General features: G+C 44.1%; 1 protein-coding gene across 2 annotated transcripts in view; it reads right to left on the bottom strand.

The window, feature by feature from the left end:
• Window positions 1-23,098, bottom strand: part of LOC139537538 (uncharacterized) — a 94,722-nt gene that overhangs the window by 60,047 nt on the left and 11,577 nt on the right. For both annotated transcript variants that reach the window (XR_011667561.1, XM_071338976.1), the window contains exons 2-3: window positions 22,634-22,724; window positions 17,267-17,838 (exon numbers count right to left, since the gene is read on the bottom strand). Coding sequence is in view for 1 of the 2 variants with exons in the window: in XM_071338976.1 (XP_071195077.1) it covers window positions 17,267-17,838; window positions 22,634-22,724 (663 nt within the window). In the remaining variant the exon portion in view is untranslated. The remainder of the gene's footprint in view (window positions 1-17,266; window positions 17,839-22,633; window positions 22,725-23,098) is intronic.

Raw genomic sequence — 23,098 nt, 5'->3', positions numbered from 1 at the left:
ACAAGTTCCACAGACATGTGACTAACAGAAATGTAATAATGTGTCCCTGAACAAAGGGGGGGGGGGGGGGGGGTTGAAATCAAAGGTAACAGTCAATGCAGTCAATAACAGTCAAATCAGACATTTTCTGTCCAAAAAATGATGCAGAAAAATTTATCCATGCATTTGTTACTTCTAGGTTAGACTACTGCAATGCTCTACTTTCCGGCTACCCGGATAAAGCACTAAATAAACTTCAGTTAGTGCTAAATACGGCTGCTAGAATCCTGACTAGAACCAAGAAATTTGATCATATTACTCCAGTGCTAGCTTCCCTACACTGGCTTCCTGTTAAGGCAAGGGCTGATTTCAAGGTTTTACTGTTAACCTATAAAGCGTTACATGGGCTTGCTCCTACCTACCTTTCCGAGTTGGTCCTGCCATACATACCTACACGTACGCTACGGTCACAAGACGCAGGCCTTATAATTGTCCCTAGAATTTCTAAGCAAACAGCTGGAGGCAGGGCTTTCTCCTATAAATCTCAATTTTTATGGAATGGTCTGCCTACCCATGTGAGAGACGCAGACTCGGTATCAACCTTTAAGTCTTTACTGAAGACTTATCTCTTCAGTAGGTCATATGATTGAGTGTAGTCTGGCCCAGGAGTGTGAAGGTGAACGGAAAGGCTCTGGAGCAACGAACCGCCCTTGCTGTCTCTGCCTGGCCGGGTCCCCTCTCTCCACTGGGATTCTCTGCCTCTAACCCTATTACAGGGGCTGAGTCACTGACTTACTGGTGCTCTTTCATGCCGTCCCTAGGAGGGGTGCGTCACTTGAGTGGGTTGAGTTACTGACGTGATCTTCCTGTCTGGGTTGGCGCCCCCCCTTGGTTTGTGCTGTGGTGGAGATCTTTGTGGGCTATACTCGGCCTTGTCTCAGGATTGTAAGTTGGTGGTTGAAGATATCCCTCTAGTGGTGCGGGGGCTGTGCTTTGGCAAAGTGGGTGGAGTTATATCCTTCCTGTTTGGCCCTGTTCGGGGGTATCATCGGATGGGGCCACAGTGTCTCCTGACCCCTCCTGTCTCAGCCTCCAGTATTTATGCTGCAGTAGTTTATGTGTCGGGGGGCTAGGGTCAGTTGGTTATATCTGGAGTACTTCTCCTGTCTTATCCAGTGTCCTGTGTGAATTTAAGTATGCTCTCTCTAATTCTCTCCTTCTCTCTTTCTTTCTCTCTCTCGGAGGACCTGAGCCCTAGGACCATGCGTCAGGACGACCGGGCATGATGACTCCTTGCTGTCCCCAGTCCACCTGGCCTTGCTGCTGTTCCAGTTTCAACTGTTCTGCCTGCGGTTATGGAACCCTGACCTGTCCACCGGACGTGCTACCTGTCCCAGACCTGCTGTTTTCAACTCTTAATGATCGGCTATGAAAAGCCAACTGACATTTATTCCTGATTATTAGTTGACCATGCTGGTCATTTATGAACATTTTGAACATCTTGGCCATGTTCTGTTATAATCTCCACCCGGCACAGCCAGAAGAGGACTGGCCACCCCTCATAGCCTGGTTCCTCTCTAGGTTTCTTCCTAGGTTTTGGCCTTTCATGGGAGTTTTTCCCAGCCACCGTGCTTCTACACCTGCATTGCTTGCTGTTTGGGGTTTTAGGCTGGGTTTCTGTACAGCACTTCGAGATATTAGCTGATGTACGAAGGGCTATATAAAATAAACTTGATTTGATTTGAATGCAGCTGGTGGCCACACCAGATACTAAGTACTGCAGTGGATCTCCTCCTCATGGACTCCACCAGATTTGCCAGTTCTTGCTGTGAGATGTTACCCCACTCTTCCGCCAAGGCAACTGCAAGTTCCCCGGACATTCTGGGGGGAATGGTCATAGCCCTCACCCTCCGATCCAACAGGTCCCAGGCGTGCTCAATGGGATTGAGATCTGGGCTCTTCGCTGGCCATGGCAAAACACTGACATTCCTGTCTTTCAGGAAATCACGCACAGAACGAGCAGTATGGCTGGTGGTGTAACGCTCATTCCTTCGACGATAAACGCGAATCCGACCATCACCCCTGGTGAGACAAAACCGTAACTCGTAGGTGAAGAGCACTTTTTGCCAGTCCTGTCTGGTCCAGCGACGGTGGGTTTGTGCTCATAGGTGACGTTGCTGCCGGTGATGTCTGGTGAGGACCTGCCTTACAACAGGCCTACAAGCCCTCAGTCCAGCATCTCTCAGCCTATTACGGACAGTCTGAGCCCTGATGGAGGGATTGTGCGTTCCTGGTGTAACTCGGGCAGTTGTTGTTGCCATCCTGTATCTGTCCCGCAGGTGTGATGTTCAGATGTACCGATCCTGTGCAGGTGTTATTACACGTGGTCTGCCACTGCGAGGACGATCAGCTGTCCGTCCTGTCTCCCTGTAGCCCTGTCTTACGCGTCTCACAGTACGGACATTGCAATTTATTGCCCTGGCCACCTGGTCCTCATACCTCCTTGCAGCATGCCTAAGGCATGTTCACGCAGATGAGCAGGGACCCTGGCATCTTTCTTTTGGTGTTTTTCAGAGTCAGTAGAAAGGCCTCTTTAGTGTCCTAAGTTTTCAAAACTGTGACCTTAATTGCCTACCATCTGTAAACTGTTAGTGTCTTAACGACCGTTCCATAGGTACATGTTCATTATTGAAGACCTGTGAAGTTATTTGGATTTTTATGAATTATCTTCGAAAGACAGGGTCCTGAAAAAGGGCTGTTTCTTTTTTTGCTGAGTTTATATGTGACAAAAAAATTATTGGCTGGTCCGACGAATCCCAGTTCCTTTTGCGTCATGACTTGGCGTATACAGCATGAGTCCCTGTGCCCATTCTAACTGGTATCAACGGTACAGGCTGGTGGTGGTGGGGTAATGATGTAGGGAATGTTTTCCTGGCACACATTAGGTCCCTTGATATCACTTGAGCAACGTTTCCATTCCCCAAAGAATTCAGGCTGTTCTGGAGGCAAAGGGGGATCCGACCCGGTAATATATGGGTGTATCTAATAAACTGGCCTCTGAGTGTATAACGCAAAAATGTTGTGACAAAGCCATCAGTAAAGTTGAAACTTCTATTTAGTATATGGTACATAGCAATTTAATCGCAAAAGTTATTTTTATGTGCACTACGTCATCACGCACAGCCTTATCTGCAACAAGTCAATTTGATGGAAACACATATTTGGTGGGAAAATGCACATATTGTTTTTATGCTGATTTTTTTTAAATATTTGCATGAAGATCTGTCACCAATTGGATGAAAACCTAGATAATCTGTCCCTCTCATATCTCATTCTATTTATAGCTCATTGTCATTGCATATGTGTGATGAGGAGAATCCACTGGTGTTTTATAACTATTGACCCAGACAGTGCTTGCAAATCCCTTATTTAATCAGAGCCATTACCTTGTTGCAATCAGATGTTTCCCTCCCCTCCAATCCCGCTGTTACATTTCCCCTATCAACATCCCTACAGGAGAAAAACTCTAAATCAGCCATGTCATTTATTTTTATTTAATTTGGTTCCCCAGCGTCAGCCACAGCTGTCTGAGTGGCTATTCCATCTCCAGTAGTTAATTGCTGTGCTATGAATATAATTGTTGTTTGGCCTACTTCTTCACCCAGTGCATGAAAAGCAGTTTCCCCTTCAATGACAATCCCGCCGCTTTATCTCATCCCTCTCTCTCTCTCTCTCTCTCTCTCACACTCCTGTCCCCTACACTCTTTTTTTTGTATCTCCCTCCTCCCTTCCTCCTCTCCTGCCTCCCTCACACCCTATGGGGATGCATGGATGGTCTGTTAGTCTCTCCGTGATTCTTCTACTCAGAACACTGCCTTAACTTCCACTCAGTCCTGTCTTTTATTTTTTATTTTATTTCACCTTTATTTAACCAGGTAGGCTAGTTGAGAACAAGTTCTCATTTACAACTGCGACCTGGCCAAGATAAAGCAAAGCAGTGGGACACAAACAACAACACAGAGTAACACATGGAATAAACAAACATACTGTCAATAATACAATAGAAAAAGTCTATATACAGTGTGTGCAAATGAGGAAGGATAAGGGAGGTAAGGCAATAAATAGGCCATAGTGGCGAAATAATTACAATATAGCAATTAAACACTGGAGTGATAGATGTGCAGAAGATGACTGTGCAAGTAGAGATACTGGGGTGCAAAGGAGCAAAATAAATCAAATAACAGTATGGGGATGAGGTAGTTGGATGGGCTATTTACAGATGGGCTATGTACAGGTGCAGTGATCTGTGAGCTGCTCTGACAGCTGGTGCTTAAAGCTAGTGAGGGAGATATGAGTCTCCAGCGTCAGTGATTTTTGCAGTTCTTCCAGTCATTGGCAGCAGAGAACTGGAAGGAAAGGCGGCCAAAGTAGGAATTGGCTTTGGGGGTGACCAGTGAAATACAGTGGGGCAGAAAAGTATTTAGCCAGCCACCAATTGTGCAAGTTCTCCCACTTAAAAAGATGAGAGAGGCCTGTAATTTTCATCATAGGTACACTTCAACTATGACAGACAAAATGAGAAAAAAAATCCAGAAAAACACATTGTAGGATTTTTAATGAATTTATTTGCAAATTATGGTGGAAAATAAATATTTGGTCACCTACAAACAAGCAAGATTTCTGGCTCTCACAGACCTGTAACTTCTTTAAGAGGCTCCTCTGTCCTCCACTCGTTACCTGTATTAATGGCACCTGTTTGAACTTGTTATCAGTATAAAAGACAACAGGCTAGTAATAAGGGTTGCAACAATTTCGGCTGATAATTTTAGAAAGAGAGGGTCCAGATTGTCTAGCCCGGCTGATTTGTAGGGGTCCAGATTTTGCAACTCTTTCAGAACATCAGCTATCTGGATATCTGGAAATGGGGAGGCTTGGGCAAGTTGCTGTGGGGGGTACAGGGCTGTTGACCGAGGTAGGGGTAGCGAGGTGAAAAGCATGGCCAGCCGTAGAAAAATGCTTATTGAAATTCTCAATTATCGTGGATTTATCTGTGGTGACAGTGTTTTCTAGCCTCAGTGCAGTGGGCAGTTGGGAGGAGGTGCTCTTATTCTCTATGGACTTTACAGTGTCCCAGAACTTTTTGAGTTTGTGCTACAGGATTCAAATTTCTGTTTGAAAAAGCTAGCCTTTGCTTTCCTAACTGCCTGTGTATATTGGTTCCTAACTTCCCTGAAAAGTTCCATATCGTGGGGGCTATTCGATGCTAATGCAGTATGCCACAGGATGTTTTTGTGCTGGTCAAGGGCAGTCAAGTCTGGGGTGAACTAAGGGCTATATCTGTTTCTGGTTCAACATTTTTTGAATGGGGCATGCTTATTTAAGATGGTGAGGAAAGCACTTTTAAAGAATAACCAGGCATCCTCTACTGACGGAATGAGGTCAATATCCTTCCAGGATACCCGGGCCAGGTCGATTAGGAAGGCCTGCTCGCTGAAGTGTTTTAGGGAGCGTTTGACAGTGATGAGGGGTGGTCGTTTGACCGTAGACCCATTACAGATGCAGGCAATGAGGCAGTGATCGCTGAGATCCTGGTTGAAGACAGCAGAGGTGTATTTGGAGGGCAGGTTGGTTGGGATGATATCTATGACGGTGCCTGTGTTTACGGATTTGGGGTTGTACCTGGTAGGTTCATTGATCATTTGTGTGAGATTGAGGGCATCAAGCTTAGATTGTAGGATGGCCGGGGTGTTAAGCATGTCCCAGTTTAGGTCACCTAACAGCACGAGCTCTGAAGATAGATAGGGGGCAATCAATTCACATATGGCCCAGGGCACAGCTGGGGGCAGAAGGTGGTCTATAGCAAGCGGCAACGGTGAGAGACTTGTTTCTGGAAAGGTGGAATTTTAAAAGTAGAAGCTCAAATTGTTTGGGCACAGACCTGGATAGTAAGACAGAACTCTGCAGGCTATCTCTGCAGTAGATTGCAACTCAGCTCCCCTTGGCAGTTCTATCTTGTCGGAAAATTTTATAGTTAGGGATCAAAATTTCAGGGTTTTTAGTGGTCTTCCTAAACCAGGATTAAGACACGGCTAGGACATCCGGGTTGGCAGAGTTGGGGCGGCGGATAGCCTAGTGGTTAGAGAGTTGGACTAGTAACCGAAAGGTTGCAAGATCAAATCCCCGAGCTGACAAGGTAAAAATCTGTCGTTCTGAACAAGGCAGTTACCTTCTTATGGCTGCAGGGGCAGTATTGAGTAGCTTGGATGAAAGGTGCACAGAGGTGCCCAGAGTAAACGTTCTGCTCCTCAGTCATAGTTGCTAATATATGCATATTATTAGTAGTATTGGATAGAAAACACTCTGAAGTTTCTAAAACTGTTTGAATTATGTCTGTGAGTATAACAGAACTCATATGGCTGGTCGATTTTCAACCAAGATCCCATTGAAATCACAGCGAGATATGGATGAGTTTGCACTTCCTACGGCTTCCACTAGATGTCAACAGTCTGTAGAACCTTGTCTGATGCCTCTACTGTGAAGGGGGGCCGAATGATAGGGGAATTAGTCAGGTCTGCCATGACCTGACCATGCTTTCACCATGCGCGTTCACATGAGAGGAAGCTCTGTTCCATCGCTCATCTGAAGTCAATGTAATTCTCCGGTTGGAACGTTATTCAAGATTTATGTTAAAAACATTCTAAAGATTGATTCAATACATCGTTTGGCATGTTTCTATGGACTGTTACGGAACTTTTGGACATTTCGTCAGGTTTTAGTGAACGTGCTTCCCTGACGTTGGATGTGTTTACCAAACACGCTACAAAAATAGCTATTTGGACATAAATGATGGACATTACCGGAAAAAAACGAACATTTCTTGTGGAAGTGGGAGTCCTGGGAGTGCATTCCGACGAAGATCAGCAAAGGTAAGTGAAGATTTATAATGCTTTTTATGAGTTTTGTTGACTGTACAATTTGGGCGGGTAACTGTATGGCTTGCTTTTGTGGCTGAACGCTGTTTTCAGATTATTGAATATTGTGTTTTGCCGGAAAGCTTTTTGAAATCTGACACAGCGGTTGCATTAAGAACAAGTGTATCTTTTATTCTATGTAAAACATGTATCTTTCGTCAAAGTTTATGATGAGTATTTCTGTTATTTGACGTGGCTCTCTGCAATTTCTCCGGATATTTTGGAGGCATTTCTGAACATGGCGCCCTTGTAAACTGAGGTTTTTGGATATAAATATGAACTTAATCGAACAAGACATATATGTATTGTGTAACAACGAAGTCCTATGAGTGTCATCTGATGAAGATCATCAAAGGTTAGTGATTAATTTTATCTCTATTTGTGCTTTTTGTGTGAGTTGGTGGTGACCTAACATAATCGTTTGTGGTGCTTTCGCTGAAAAGCCTATTTGAAATCGGACACTTTGGTGGGATTAACAACAAGATTACATTTAAAATGGTATAAGACACATGTATGTTTGAGGAATTTTAATTATGAGATTTCTGTTGTTTGAATTTGGCGCCCTGCACTTTCACTGGCTGTTGTCATATCGATCCCGTTAACGGGATTGCAGCCATAAGAAGTTAACCCACTGTTCCTAGGCCGTCATTGAAAATAAGAATTTGTTCTTAACTGACTTGCTTAGTTGAATAAAGGTTAAAAAAAGAGTGTGCTAAAGCAGTGAGTAAAACAAACTTAGGGAGGAGGCTTCTAATGTTAACATGCATGAAACCAAGGCTTTTACGGTTACAGAAGTCAACAAATGAGAGCGCCTGGGGAATGGGAGTGGAGCTAGGCACTGTAGGGCCTGGATTAACCTCTACATCACCAGAGGAGGAGTAGGATAAGGGTACGGCTAAAGGCTATAAGAACTGGTCATCTAGTATGTTCGGAACAGACAGTAAAAGGAGCAGGTTTCTGGGCACGGTAGAATAGATTCAAGGCATAATGTCCAGACAAAGGTATGGTAGGATGTGAATACAGTGGAGGTAAACCTATGCATTGAGTGACAATGAGAGAGATATTGTCTCTAGAAACATAATTTAAACCAGGTGAGGTCACCGCATGTGTGGGAGGTAGAACTAAAGGGTTAGCTAAGGTGTATTGAGCAGGGCTAGAGGCTCTACAGTGAAATAATGCAATAATCACTAACAAAACAGCAATGGACAAGGCATATTGACATTAGGGAGAGGCATGCGTAGTCGAGTGATCATAGGGGTCCAGTGAGTAGCTCGGCAGGCTGGAGACACGGCGATTCAGACAGCTAGCGGGCCGGGGTTAGCAAGCTAGCAGAAGGGCCTTAGAGGGACGTCGAGCCGGAAGAAGTCTGTTGTAGCCCCCTCATGTTGTTACGTCGGCAAACCAGTCGTGAAGGATCAGCAGGGCTCCGTGTGGTAAAAGGGTCCAGGCCAATTGGCAAAATCGGTATAGTGGCCAAAGAATTTGTCCAATGGGCCTCTTCAGCTAACAGTCCAATATGCTCTAGACAGCTAGCGGGCCGCAGGTAGCAGGCTAGCAGATTGGCATTCAGTGGACGTTGCGACTAAGGAGCCAGTTGAAAAACCACCTCGGGCAGATTAAGTCGGTAGTCCAGTCGTGATGGATCGGCGGGGCTCCGTGTCGGCAGTAAAAGGGGTCCAGGCCAATTGGCAAAATAGGTATTGTAGCCCAAGGAGTGACTGATGGACCTCTTCGGCTAGCTGGGAGATGGGCCTAGCAAAGGCTAGCTCCAGGCGAATTGGTTTTTGCTTCGGGACAGAGACGTTAGCCAGGAGTGGCAACTCGGACAGCGGCTAGCTAGCGGCGATGATCCAGGTGAGAAGGTTCAGAGCTTGCGGTAGGAATCCGGAGATATGGAGAAAAAATAAATCAGATTTGCTCTGGTTCGAATCGCGCTGTGCAGACTGCCAAGAGTTGTCCGGGCTAAAGGTTAGCTGATGACCGCTAGCAGTGGCTGGCTGACTACTAGCTAGTAGCTAGTTAGCTGGCTAGCTTCTGTTGGGGGTTCCAGTTCAAAAGTAAAGAAAATAGCAGATCCGTACCACATTGGGTGAGGCGGATTGCAGGAGAGTATGTTGAAGTTGAGGTTAATAAAAATATAACAAATATTTTTTTTAATACAGTATATGCGAAGAAAAATGATATAAAAAGATATATACACGGGACACGACAAGAGGAGGACGAAGACGTCTGACTGCTACGCCATCTTGGAACAAAAAATAAAAGTCAGCTGTCTGACAGCTGACCTTGAGAAAAAAGGTAATCTCTGAAATGAATGGTATTATTTTTATATTTTGCTTCTATTCACACATGCCTATCTCCATTACTCAAGCTCACATAACTCCAGACAGAATTCAATTCAGTCAAAGTGTTGCAGTTAACTTGGATGATGTTCTGCTACAGATGTCCTTCTGTCAAGGCCTTGTTGAGTCATGTGGGTGATTTTAGTTCACTCCTAACCATTGGTAACATGGTAATCTCAAAGCCTCAGTTTATCAGCTGCACATGCAGAAACTAGAACTGCTGGGTAAGATAGTTAGTAGTGAATGTATTTACTGCACATCAACAGAGTTGCAAATGAAACTGATAGTTTGTTGATAGTGAGTAGTACCCAAATCAAATGGGTCTCAGCCAGGCAGCAAAATATCCTCACTCCACTTGTTTATTAGTTTGCATTTCAAATGTCTGTTTTCTCATCATGACTCTCACATTCCTCTGTGATTTTCCCTCATTCTCTCCCCAGCTCCCTGTGCACACTGCTTCTGTTCTTCTCTCCACTTCCCACTCTCCCTCCCTTCTGCTGAGGTCATGGTGTCTTTTGGCCTATTCCTCCCTCTCAGAGTCTGACTATTGCTTTCCTCTCTTGTTCCATAACGGTGGCAGAACAGAACAGAACTGCCTGTGGACCGCAGGGCCTCTGTGTATCACTGTCTTTCATTACACAGCATCTGCTGAGGATACACTATCTCAGACCATCCATCTGCCTTGCTGTCCATCCATATTGAAATCAACAGGCTTATGCATTTCAATGGGCACCTAATGCCTGGATTTGCTTAGTTCAGTATGTGATAAGCTGTCACTTTCCACACAGACTGTGTGGAAAGTGGAATAGTGCAGTGGTTGACGGTATAGTTGGTTCACCTGGTTCACCAACTACTTCTCAGATAAGGTCAGTACAGGTGCATCAAAGCGGGGACCGAGAGACTGAAAAACAGCTTCTATCTCAAGGCCATCAGACTGTTAAACATCCATCACTAACATTGAGTGGCTGCTGCCAACATACTGACTCATCTCTAGCCCCTTTAATAATGAAAAATGTATGTAATAAATGTATCACTAGCCACTTTAAACAATGCCACTTTATATAATGTTTACATACCCTACATTACTCATCTCATATGTATATACTGTACTCTATACCGTCTACTGCATCTTGCCTATGCCGTTCGGCCAACGCTCATTCATATATTTTTATGTACATATTCTTATTCATTCCTTTACACTTGTGTGTATAAGGTAGTTGTTGTGAAATTGTTAGATTACTTGTTAGATATTACTGCAGGGTCAGAACTAGAAGCACAAGCATTTCGCTACACTCGCATTAACATCTGCTAACCATGTGTATGTGACAAATAACATTTGATTTGATTTTGAGTTCAATGTGTCAAATCGAAGGGCCTGTTGTCCGGACCTCTGGCAGTCTCTATGGGGGTACCACAGGGTTCAATTCTCGGGGCCAACTCTTTTCTCTGTATATATCAATGATGTCGCTCTTGCTACGAGTGATTCCTTGATCCACCTATACGCAGACGACACCATTCTGTATACATCTGGCCCTTCTTTGGAAGGGAACCTCCAAATGAGCTTCAATGCCATACAACGCTCTTTCCGTGGCCTCCAACTGCTCTTAACTTCTCTAGGATAGGGAGCAGCATTTTCACGTTTGGATGAAAAGCATACCCAAATTCAACTGCCAGCTACTCATCCCCAGAAGATAGGATATGCATATTATTAGTAGATCTGGATAGAAAACACTCTGAAGTTTCTAAAACTGTTTGAATCATGTCTGTGAGTATAACATAACTTATTTAGCAGGCGAAACCCCGAGGACAAACCATTCAGACTTTTTTTTTTTGAGGTCACTCTCTTTTCAATGGGTTTTCATTGGGAATACAGATTTCTAATTGACCTTCTTGCAGTTCCTACCACTTCCACTGGATGTCAACAATCTTTAGAAATTGGTTGAGGTTATTTCCTTTGTGTAATGAAGAAGTACGGCCATCTTGAACGAGGGTCACTGGAAGTGTACTGTTAGTTAGAGGCGCGTGACCAGAAAGTTAGCTACAGTTTGTTTTAATCCTGTATTGAACACAGATCATCCCGTCTTCAATTTTACTGATTATTTACGTTAAAAAATACCTAAAGTTGTATTACAAAAGTAGTTTGAAATGTTTTGGCAAAGTTTACAGGTAACTTTTGAGATATTTTGTAGTCACGTTTCACAAGTTGGAACCGGTGTTTTTCTGGATCAAACACGCCAAATAAATGGACATTTTGGATATATATCTACCGAATTAATCGAACAAAAGGACCATTTGTGATGTTTATGGGACATATTGGAGTGCCAACAACAGAAGCTCGTCAAAGGTAAGGCATGAATTATATTTTTATTTCTGCGTTTTGTGTCGCGCCTGCAGGGTTGAAATATGCTTCTCTCTCTTTGTTTACTATGGTGGTAACTCAGATAATAGCATTGTTTGCTTCGCCGAAAAGCCTATTTGAATTCTGACATGTTGGCTGGATTCACAACCAGTGTAGCTTTAATTTGGTATCTTTCATGTGTGATTTAATGAAAGTTTGATTTTTATAGTAATTTATTTGAATTTGGCGCTCTGCATTTTCTCTGGCTTTTGGCCAAGTGAGACAGTAGCGTCCCACATAAACTCAGATTTTTCGATATAAATATGAACTTTACCGAACAAAACATACATGTATTGTGTAACATGAAGTCCTATGTGTCACGTGAGCTGGGTGGGCATTCTATGTTGTGTGTCTAGTTTGTCTGTTTCTGTGTTCAGCCTAATATGGTTCTCAATCAGAGGCAGCTGTCAATCGTTGTCCCTGATTGAGAATCATATATAGGTGGCTTGTTTTGTGTTGGGGATTGTGGGTGGTTGTCTTCTGTCTTTGTGTTCTGCACCAGATAGGACTGTCTCGGTTTTCACATTTGTTATTTTGTATTTTGTATAGTGTTCACGTTATTGTCTCTTCTTTATTAAATCATGTTGAACACTAGCCGCGCTGCATTTTGGTCCTCTCCTTCATCCCAGGAAGAAAGCCGTTACACTATGAGTGTCATCTGATGAAGATCATCAATGGTTAGTGATTAATTTTATCTCTATTTCTGCTTTTTGTTACTCCTCTCTTTGGCTGGAAAAATGGCTGTTTTTCTGTGGCTATGTACTGACCTAACATAATCGCAAGGTGTGCTTTCGCCGTAAATCCTTTTTGAAATCAGACATGTTGGCTGGATTCACAACACGTGTAGCTTTAATTTGGTGTCTTTCATGTGTGATTTCATGAAAGTTAGATTTTTATAGTAATTTATTTGAATTTGGCGCTCTGCATTTTTACTGGCTTTTGGCCAAGTGGGACGTTAGCGTCCCACATATCCCAGAGAAGTTAAACGCTAGTAAAACTAAATGCATGCTCTTCAACCGATCGCTGCCCGCACCCGCCCGCCCAACTAGCATCACTACTCGACTAGAGGTCGACCGATTAATCGGAATGGCTGATTAATTAGGGCCGATTTCAAGTTTTCATAACAATCGGAAATCGGTATTTTTGGATACCGTTTTTTTTTTTTACACCAATATTTAACTAGGCAAGTCAGTTAAGAACACATTCTTATTTTCAATGACGGCCTAGGAACGGTGGGTTAACTGCCTTGTTCAGGGGCAGAATGACAGATTTTTACCTTGTCAGCTTGGGGATTCAATCTTGCAACCTTACAGTTAACTAGTCCAACGCTCTAACCACCTGATTACATTGCACTCCACAAGGAGCCTGCCTGTTACGCGAATGCAGTAAGAAGCCAAGGTAAGTTGCTAGCTAGCATTACACTTATCTTATAAAAAACAATCAATCATAATCACTAGTTAACTACAAATGATTGATGATATTACTAGTTTATCTAGCGTGTCCTGCGTTGCATATAATCGATGCAGTGCGCATTCGCAAAAAAGGACTGTCGTTGATCCAACGTGTACCTAACCATAAACATCAATGCCTTTCTTAAAATCAATACACAGAAGTATATATTTTTAAACCTGCATATTTTTAGCTAAAAGAAATCCAGGTTAACAGGCAATATTAACCAGGTGAAATTGTGTCACTTCTCTTGCGTTCATTGCACGCAGAGTCAGGGTATATGCAACAGTTTGGGCCGCCTGGCTCATTGTGAACAAATTTGCCAGAATTTTACTTAATTATGACATAACATTGAAGGTTGTGCAATGTAACAGGAATATTTAGACTTATGGATGCCACCGGTTAGATAAAATACGGAACGGTTTCGTATTTCACTGAAAGAATAAACGTTTTGTTTTCGAGATGATAGTTTCCGGATTCGACCATTTTAATGACCTAAGGCTCGTATTTCTGTGTGCTATTATGTTATAATTAAGTCTATGATTTGATAGAGCAGTCTGACTGAGCGATGGTAGGCACCAGCAGGCTCGTAAGCATTCATTCAAACAGCACTTTCGCGCGTTTTGCCAGCAGGTCGTCGCTGTGCTTCAAGCATTGCGCTGTTTATGACTTCAAGCCTATCAACTCCCAAGATTAGGCTGGTGTAACCGATGTGAAATGGCTAGCTAGTTAGCGGGGTGCGCGCTAATAGCGTTTCAAACGTCACTCGCTCTGAGACTTGGAGTAGTTGTTTCCCTTGCTCTGCATGGGTCACGCTGCTTCGAGGGTGGCTGTTGTCGATGTGTTCCTGGTTCAAGCCCAGGTAGGAGCGAGGAGAGGGACGGAAGCTATACTGTTACACTGGCAATACTAAAGTGCCTATAAGAACATCCAATAGTCAAAGGTATATGAAATACAAATCGTATAGAGAGAAATAGTCCTATAATTCCTATAATAACTACAACCTAAAACATCTTACCTGGGAATATTGAAGACTCATGTTAAAAGGGACCACCAGCTTTCATATGTTCTCATGTTCTGAGCAAGGAACTTAAACGTTAGCTTTCTTACATGGCACATATTGCACATTTACTTTCTTCTCCAACACTTTGTTTTTGCATTATTTAAACCAAATTGAACATGTTTCAATATTTATTTGAGGCTAAATTGATTTTATTGATGTATTATATTAAGTTAAAAGTGTTCATTCAGTATTGTTGTAATTGTCATTATTACAAATAAAATAAAAAAATTGGCCGATTAACCGGTATTGGCTATTTTTGGTCCTCCAATAATCGGTATCGGTGTTGAAAAATCATAATCGGTCGACCTCTACTCTGGACGGTTCTGACTTAGAATATGTGGACAACTACAAATACCTAGGTGTCTGGCTAGACTGCAAACACTACTTCCAGAATCATATTAAGCATCTCCAATCCAAAATTAAATCTAGAATCGGCTTCCTAGTTTGCAACAAAGCCTCCTTCACTCACGCTGCCAAACATACCCTCGTAAAACTGACTATCCTACCGATCCTCGACTTCGGCAATGTTATTTACAAAATAGCCTCCAACACGCTACTCAGCAAACTGGATGCAGTCTATCACAGTGCCATCCGTTTTGTCACCAAAGCCCCATATATCACCCACCACTGCGACCTGTATGCTCTCATCGGCTGGCCCTCGCTACATATTCGTCGCCAGACCCACTGGCTCCAGGTCATCTCTAAGTCTTTGCTAGGTAAAGCTCCGCCTTACCTCAGCTCACTGTTCACCATAACAACACCCACCCGTAGCACGCGCTCCAGCAGGTATATTTCACTGGTCATCCCCAAAGCTAACACCCACTTTGGCCGCCTTTCCTTCCAGTTCTCTGCTGCCAATGACTGGAACGAATTGCAAAAATCACTGAAGTTGGAGACTTGTATCTCCCTCACTAACTTTAAGCATCAGCTATCTGAGCAGCTTACCAATCGCTGCAGCTGTACATAGCCCATCTGTAAATAGCCCACCCAACCACCTACCTCATCCCCATATTGTTTTTATTTACTTTTTTGCACACCAGTATTTCTACTTGCACATCATCATCTGCACATCTATCACTTCAGTGTTAATTTGCTAAATTGTAATTACGTCGCTACTATGGCATATTTATGGCCTTACCTCCTCACGCCATTTGCACACACAGTGTATAGATTCTTCTATTGTGTTATTGACTGTACATTTGTTTATCCTATGTGTAACTCTGTCGTTTTTTGTCGCACTGCTTTGCTTTATCTTGGCCAGGTCGCAGTTGTAAATGAGAACTTGTTCTCAACTGGCCTACCTGGTTAGGTGAAATAAATAAAATAAATAAATAAAAATAGTATTGCATAGGGACAGTGTGCCAACATGTAATAGTGCTTAATAATGAGCTTAGGGACCAGTTCCTCCTTGTGGGGACATTTCCCACGTCACCATGAAGACAAAGGCTATTTTAAGCTTAGGGGTTAGGTTTAGGGTTACAATTAGAAGTAGGGTTACAATTAGGGTTTGGGTAAGGGGTTAGTGGTTAGGTTTAGGGTTAAGGTTAGGGAAAATAGGATTTTGAATGGAAATAGATTTTAGGTCCTCACAGGGATAAAATAACAACGTATGTGTGTAGACGAACATAACGTGTGTTTATGTGGTGCATAGTCATGGTTGGTCACCTCTCAGTGCTGACACACACGAACACACATACCCACACCATAATGAACTGCATATTTCAATCACTGACCAATAGTATTTAGGTTTGAGAGGAGTCTCCAGGAAGACTTAAGAAGAATAGGTTGTCCCTTCTGAGTACTGACTTGATTTGTGACAGCTCGTCTGCTGCTAAATAGCACTTATCTATAAAGCACTACTTTCCTGCTGTATATGCATTAGCCTCTTATCTTTACCACTCCCATCAGCTACTGTACCGTGGAGCACTTCCAACTGATGAATGCTGACCTTGGCAACCTATCCCTCTGGATGCATTGAGTCTAGTGTTAAGACAAACCCGTTTGGATCACTGGTGAGCTACACAAATCAGTAGTTTTCTCCATGGGGTCAACCTGAAGTAACTGAAGAGGATTAGGGCTAAGTAAAAGGCTCCTTCCTCTTTTAACTGGCTGTGGGTTTACATAAAGATGTTAACATTATCCTGATATGGTCCAAGAGCCCAGCTCCTCTCCTTCGGGTAGAGCAGCAACCATGAACCTAGATTGCCCAACTTCTTCATAGGCACATATCTAAGATCAGTTTACCATCCCCCTAAATACTAACTTTAACCATTAGAGAAGAAATGCAAAACTGATTATAGATCAGTGTCTAGTGGCACTTCATCCTACTTCTGGTTTGGCAGCCACATGAAAGGCAGCACTGTCAAACAGTACTTGGTGTCGCAACACAGACTTGTATCCCAAACATTCTGCGACGCCTCAAGGGTTCATTCCTCCCACCATGCGATGGTGTAAGGTTCCATATTGGGGCAGAGCCTGTCCGCACGCTCCTGCTCACATTGGTGACCGTCGCTGGTGCCAAGGAGTGCCAACACCCATGCCCAGGGGCACCTCCGACCTCTAGTATACATTCCAGGCCTGGCACCACTACTGCTAATTACCAGCAGGTCTGCTAAGGCTGCCTTTGAAGTTTATCCCCCGTTAAGGTCAGGCTACAATGGAAGGTCTGTCCAGGGTCTTTACACTTCCTGGATGTTGTTATTGTCCCAATTCTGCTTTAAGCCGTTCAAGATACTCGTATTACTACACTGGGTCTAAGGAAACTCAAAGTGCCGTTCCGGAAACAATCCAAGAAAGGGCGAGAAACTGAGGTTTAGGATTAACAAAAATATGTCTAGTTTGTTGAGAGTTACATAGAGAGTTACATAGATAAACATCTAAGGGAGTTGTAAGTTATTACTGTCCTTCAACCATTATACACATTCACGCATGCATACACACACACGCGCGCGCGCGCATACAAGCGCACACACACACACGCGCATACAAGCGCACACACACACATGCACGCATACAAGCGTGCACACACACAGACACATGCACGTGAAGGAAGTACAGTACTCACGGTTTCTCCAGAGTCTCTAGGTCTGTGTGTGTTGGACTCCTTGTGGATGTCGATACACTGTGTATGTCAGACTCTCCCTCTCTCCTGTCCTCTGTCTCTGTGTGTCGAGTGTCCAGACTTCCGGCAGAGTCACAGTGGTCCTGGTCCCCCTCTGCACCACATGTCATTCCTGAGAGGTCTGGATCAATAGACACCACTGCTAATGCTGTTTCCTCCTCCTCTTGTCCTTCTCCTCCCTCCTCTGCCTGCTGCTGTTCCTCCTGCTGCTGGACTGCTGTGTCGGGTTCAGCCTTGAAGTGGAATAGACTCCCCAGTCTCCTGAAGAAGGCATCTAAAGGGGGAGGACGTGTGGGAGAGCCGGGCCCTAGGGGGCTCGCCGGAGAGCAAGGCACAGAGTCCACTGAGGGGGGCGGGACGAGGGGCTGGTCCTTGGAGGACCCCTCCGCATTGTCCGATATGCTGCTGCTGCTGCCCTCTCCTCCTTTCTCCTTTCCCTGGCTCTCTCTGTCCTCCAGTGCCTCTCCCAGCACTCCTTCCCTTACATCTCCCTCTTCTTCCGTGCCTTGGAATGCCTGGAACCCCAAGACAATGACACAAAAAAGAGAGAGAGAAAGAGAGGGGTGTGTGTGAAAGCAAATCAGATTAACTTTCTCAGTCGCAGGCTTGCCACTGACAAAGCAGTACACAGCAGCACCCTGGCAAAAGGGTAGAACAGGGGACGAGTGCAGAGTGAGATTCCCATGAAAAGCCGGTAAACTCTCTTTCTCCCTCTTCTCTTTCCATCGACTGTGCCCTCTACAGCAACAGCAGCTAAGTGGCAGCAACTGCACTCTAATGCAAATGTGTCTATGAAACACACAGCACTCCCCTCCCCCATAGCCCTGCCCACAATGCAGTTAACTCTCTCAGCACCGCAGCAATCAGCCAGGGTAGTAAAAGAGATGGAGCCGGTGTTTACAGCATGCTGCACATCCGTACGTCCCCGCATGAGTAATACAGAGGGAAAAGAGCACCACATGCATTCTTCTGCTGCATTTATGTCATAGCCATTGTCAACCTAAACCATTCCTGCACAGAATACGAGAATCAAGGCTGTCTAATTGAACCATTCCCAGCAGGTAAAACTAGTGGAAATGACATCATGACAAAATGATGTAATTACGATGAAATTTCGATCCGTTTTTTCCACTAGGTTAATCTTCATTCGAAAAGTCCCCCAACATTATTACCCTATTCAAATGTTGTCTGTTTTGGTTAAATGTTGTTTGTAACATGTAGGAGGAAACTCATGGGAAACACTCACCCCACCCACATGTATATAGACATCCTTCACTCTCTGTCCATTAGTAGTCAACAATTAAAACATACACTCATGTTGTGGTTTTGTTTACTTCCTCAGCTACTGTAAATCACTTCCTGCCTTGAGACTACAGTATCCACAAGGAGACACAAAGCAATGTGCTACTAGCTTTTACCATGACAAATCTTAGGATGTGGGGGCTGGGGGGCAGGGGGCAGAATTAGGGTCACCAAATCAATCAGACAGCGGCTGTCAAGGTCCAGACACAATGGACCACAGAGTGAGGAGCAGAAGGTAGGGGGCTGATTCTCAATACTCCTCTCTTCGTTTGCTTTTAGGTGAAAGGATTGGAAAGGTTTTAACCATGTTGCTTTGTTTCTCCAGTCCTCTGAGAACATTATGAAGGAAAGGCATTCAAATTAATTCATATTAACATATAATATTATAACCATTACATGGACATAAAGCCCATTGTCCTTCAGCATATGGGCACAACGCCTCTTCTGGGACAGCTTCAACCAGTGAACTAGCTCTGGTATCCCTGTGTGCTTCACCCTTCACAGAGAGGCCTTAAGTGGACATCTCATTCAATTATCCTTCAGCTCATCACAAAGGATGAGAACACACAGACAGACAGGGGATGTCTCACATGGCTGGGATTGGATTTAGCACTCCACCATGTCTCACAGACTTACATCAAATAAATATCAAATGGTTATTCAGCGCAGAACATATATTTTTAATACTCCCAAAAAGTATACTTCAAATAGGCTTTGACGATGACCTGGTCTTCTATAGGTCAAAAACATCGCCAGCCATGTTAACTTTATAGAAATAAAACTTTTTGGGCAGGCATGACTCCAGGACATTGTCATTAAAGGGCACTGAGGCCAGACAATCTCTCTGGACTGATCGAGAGAGTAGGCATAAATAGTTCTCACTGTCCCAAATGTCTTTATAATCCAGATGTAAACGTACACTCTGCCCTGCGATCCCTCCACCATTCCTCACGGGCGTCACTGGGCTCACCGTCTCTCCTGCCGTACTGGACTCACCGTCTCTCCTGCCCTACTGGACTCGCCGTCTCTCCTGCCCTACTGGACTCGCCGTCTCTCCTGCCCTACTGGACTCGCCGTCTCTCCTGCCCTACTGGACTCGCCGTCTCTCCTGCCCTACTGGACTCGCCGTCTCTCCTGCCCTACTGGACTCGCCGTCTCTCCTGCCCTACTGGACTCGCCGTCTCTCCTGCCCTACTGGACTCGCCGTCTCTCCTGCCCTACTGGACTCGCCGTCTCTCCTGCCCTACTGGACTCGCCGTCTCTCCTGCCCTACTGGACTCGCCGTCTCTCCTGCCCTACTGGACTCGCCGTCTCTCCTGCCCTACTGGACTCACCGTCTCTCCTGCCCTACTGGACCCACCGTCTCTCCTGCCCTACTGGACTCACCGTCTCTCCTGCCCTACTGGACTCACCGTCTCTCCTGCCCTGCTGGACTCACCGTTGAATTTATTTGTTTGTTATTTTCTTTTTTCTTTTTTTCTTTTTTTGAAGAGTGTTTTGACACAATTTCAATAAAATGATGATTTGATACATTCTAGGTGACCAGATGAACAGTCATCATGTGGTATACCTACTTAGATGACTCTCCATCTAGTAGACCCAGTCTGTTGATGCGGCCCCTAGCTATATCCTGCACCCAGACAACATCACACTCAGACAGATGCCTCCCTCTCCCCTCTATTCCTCCTCTATAACTCCCTCTATTCCCCCCTCTATAACTCCCTCTATTCCCCCCTCTATAACTCCCTCTATAACTCCCTCTATTCCCCTCTATAACTCCCTCTATTCTTCCCTCTATAACCCCCTCTATATCCCCCTCTATAACTCCCTCTATTCCCCCCTCTATTCCTCCCTCTATAACTCCCTCTATTCCCCACTCTATAACTCCCTCTATTCCCCCCTCTATAACCCCCTATATTCTCCCCTCTATAACTCCCTCTATAACCCCCTCTATAACTCCCTCTATTCCCCCCTCAATAACTCCCTCTATTCCTCCCTCTATTCCCCCCTCTATTCCCCCCTCTATAACTCCCTCTATTCCTTCCACTATTTCTGTGGCGAGAAGCTCCGCAGGATGTTGATGAGGGCTGAAAGGGCGGCCGGCGGTGAGCTAGGGGAGTGTGTTTTGATGAGCTCATTCTCTGCTTGTTTGGCCAGCTGACAAAGCCAACAAACTGAGGGAGAAAAGCAACCTCCTATTTTCTGTTGCTACCGCTGACCTACTTAATATTTCCAAGAACAACCTTTACAGAGGAAGAGGGTGACAAGCCAGGAGAACTCAGAATGCTATAGCTAAGAACAAGCAGCATTGTGACTCGTGATGCACCGATATGACATTTTTGGCCGATACCGATAACAAATTCTTATTTACAATGATGGTCCAGACAACACTAGGCCAATTGTGCGCTGCCCTATGGGATTCCCAATCACGGCCGGATGTGATACAGCCTGGATTCGAACCAGGGACTGTAGTGACGCCTCTTGCCCTGAGATGCAGTGCCTTAGACTGCTGCGTCCATGTGTTAAGGGGTAGAGAGAATTCTCAAGGCTATGAATATAGTTTGTTTTTTCATATTTTTTTACATTTGAACATTTTGACCTTACAATACGGTTGAGTGAATGTGTTGCTAGACAAGCACTGTTGGCCACACTTGATAACTTGAAAATTAGCACACGCAACAACTCTACAAAATGTGGCCTATTTGGATGGAAAACACAGCACCCTTTCTACGGGGTGTACAGTGTGGGTGTACAGTTATCGAAATGTCTCCCAGCAGACCATTCAAACAAAGACAGTATGAAGATAGGCAGAAACTGCTTCTCCAACAGAAATCCCTGATAAACACGGAGAGAAGAGACCGAGAAACGTGTGATCGAGAGGGATAGAGAGCAGTTGATTTGGGAGATATCCAGTGCTTGACTTGGACTGAAACTTATTTTGGGTGCTGGGACTGTTTATATTTAGGTGCAGGAGCTCCACATTACTTTTGAGATAATATTCTATAGAGGTCTCAAGCAGAAGAGCATTGGAGGTGCTGGTACTTTGATCCAACTGAAAATACATAATCTAAGTGATTGATAGTTTGTATTCAGCAGTCAAAAAAGTATGCCTTATTAACTTTGAAGAACTACTAAAACTGTGATTTTGTCAGACAGCATAGGCAGCAGTGCTATAGAGATGAGATGATGACTTGGAATGAAATAATAAAGTCATAAAATAAAACAAATGTAATATACACAACAACTGAAATATTTTATAGTAATGTGAATAAATAATGGTTAATACTGTAAGTGATAACATTAATGGGCAGTCACTACCATCATTGGACTTTTATTAAATTGTTGTATTCTGTGTTGTTACAGCATTCAACCCACATAATAAATAGTGCATTTAATTTAGAAGAACAAACAATCGAAACTGAAAACAGAGATAATTTTTTCATAATCTATCTGAAACGTATGCCTAACGAGCCCAGTACACCGGTATTTATTTTCCCAGAAACGTGTAAGCCCTTATTTGGCTTGAGGATGTCTGGTAGAAAAATTACACAGATGGCTACAGAACCGGCATTCATTTCATCCCTACTATAAAAAAGACCACTTGAGTCTAATTACATCCAGGAGCAAATCCTGTTTCAAAGCTGGCTTTAAAAACTATGCTAGAATTATTTCTGGTTATGTGCAAATAATATGCTGCCAGGGTCAGCATTATAATTTCCCAGCAGTAGGCTATGTGGAAAATATGAGCTCTAAGCCCTGACTGCAAAACCAAACCACCCTGGTTGATGGTTAGATTCCTTACTTATGCACTACACACACCCCTTGGGCCACTTCTTATGCAATCATCATAATCCTCAGCTCATGCCCCGTGCCTTCAAATGTTCTACTCAGCATCTGACAGCAGTACTGTTAGTGTTACAGGTTCTCTCTGTGTGAGCCTTGTTTACTTGTACACAGTCATGGGTACCAGGTATGGATTGACCAGGCAGCACTGCTTGACATCCATACCTTGGACAGCTCCAGGTCTTCTTGGTGCAGCGATGGTTCCCCTTCACTGGTCTCACTGTGGAGGCTGCTGTTGACTCCATTCTGCCGGCCACTGGTGATTGGAGAAAAAATTCTTAGAAGAATAAACCAGAGGTGCACAACATTTGTTTTATACAGCGGAAGTCTGGTTCTCCCTGGCACTCAATTGGCATTGCAGCACACCGGTCATTGATCGAAAGGAAAGGATGAAAACAAACATACATTGCAACAACCTTAGAGCACTAGAGTTGTGTACAGTACTACTGGTATGTAGACATTACAGTACTGAGTACCAACATCTTCAACAGGACATTGTTTGACAACTGTTAGCCCCATGGCGGTCACTCTCCTCATGGAAATACCGTGCCTTCGGAAAGTATTCAGGACCACATTTTGTTCGGTTACAGTCTTATTCTAAAATCTATTGAATCGTTTTTTCCCCTCATC

The sequence above is a fragment of the Salvelinus alpinus genome, chromosome 13 (assembly GCF_045679555.1).
Source record: "Salvelinus alpinus chromosome 13, SLU_Salpinus.1, whole genome shotgun sequence".
In the NCBI taxonomy this organism is placed as follows: domain Eukaryota; kingdom Metazoa; phylum Chordata; class Actinopteri; order Salmoniformes; family Salmonidae; genus Salvelinus; species Salvelinus alpinus.
This window is presented reverse-complemented; position numbering and strand designations above follow the sequence as displayed.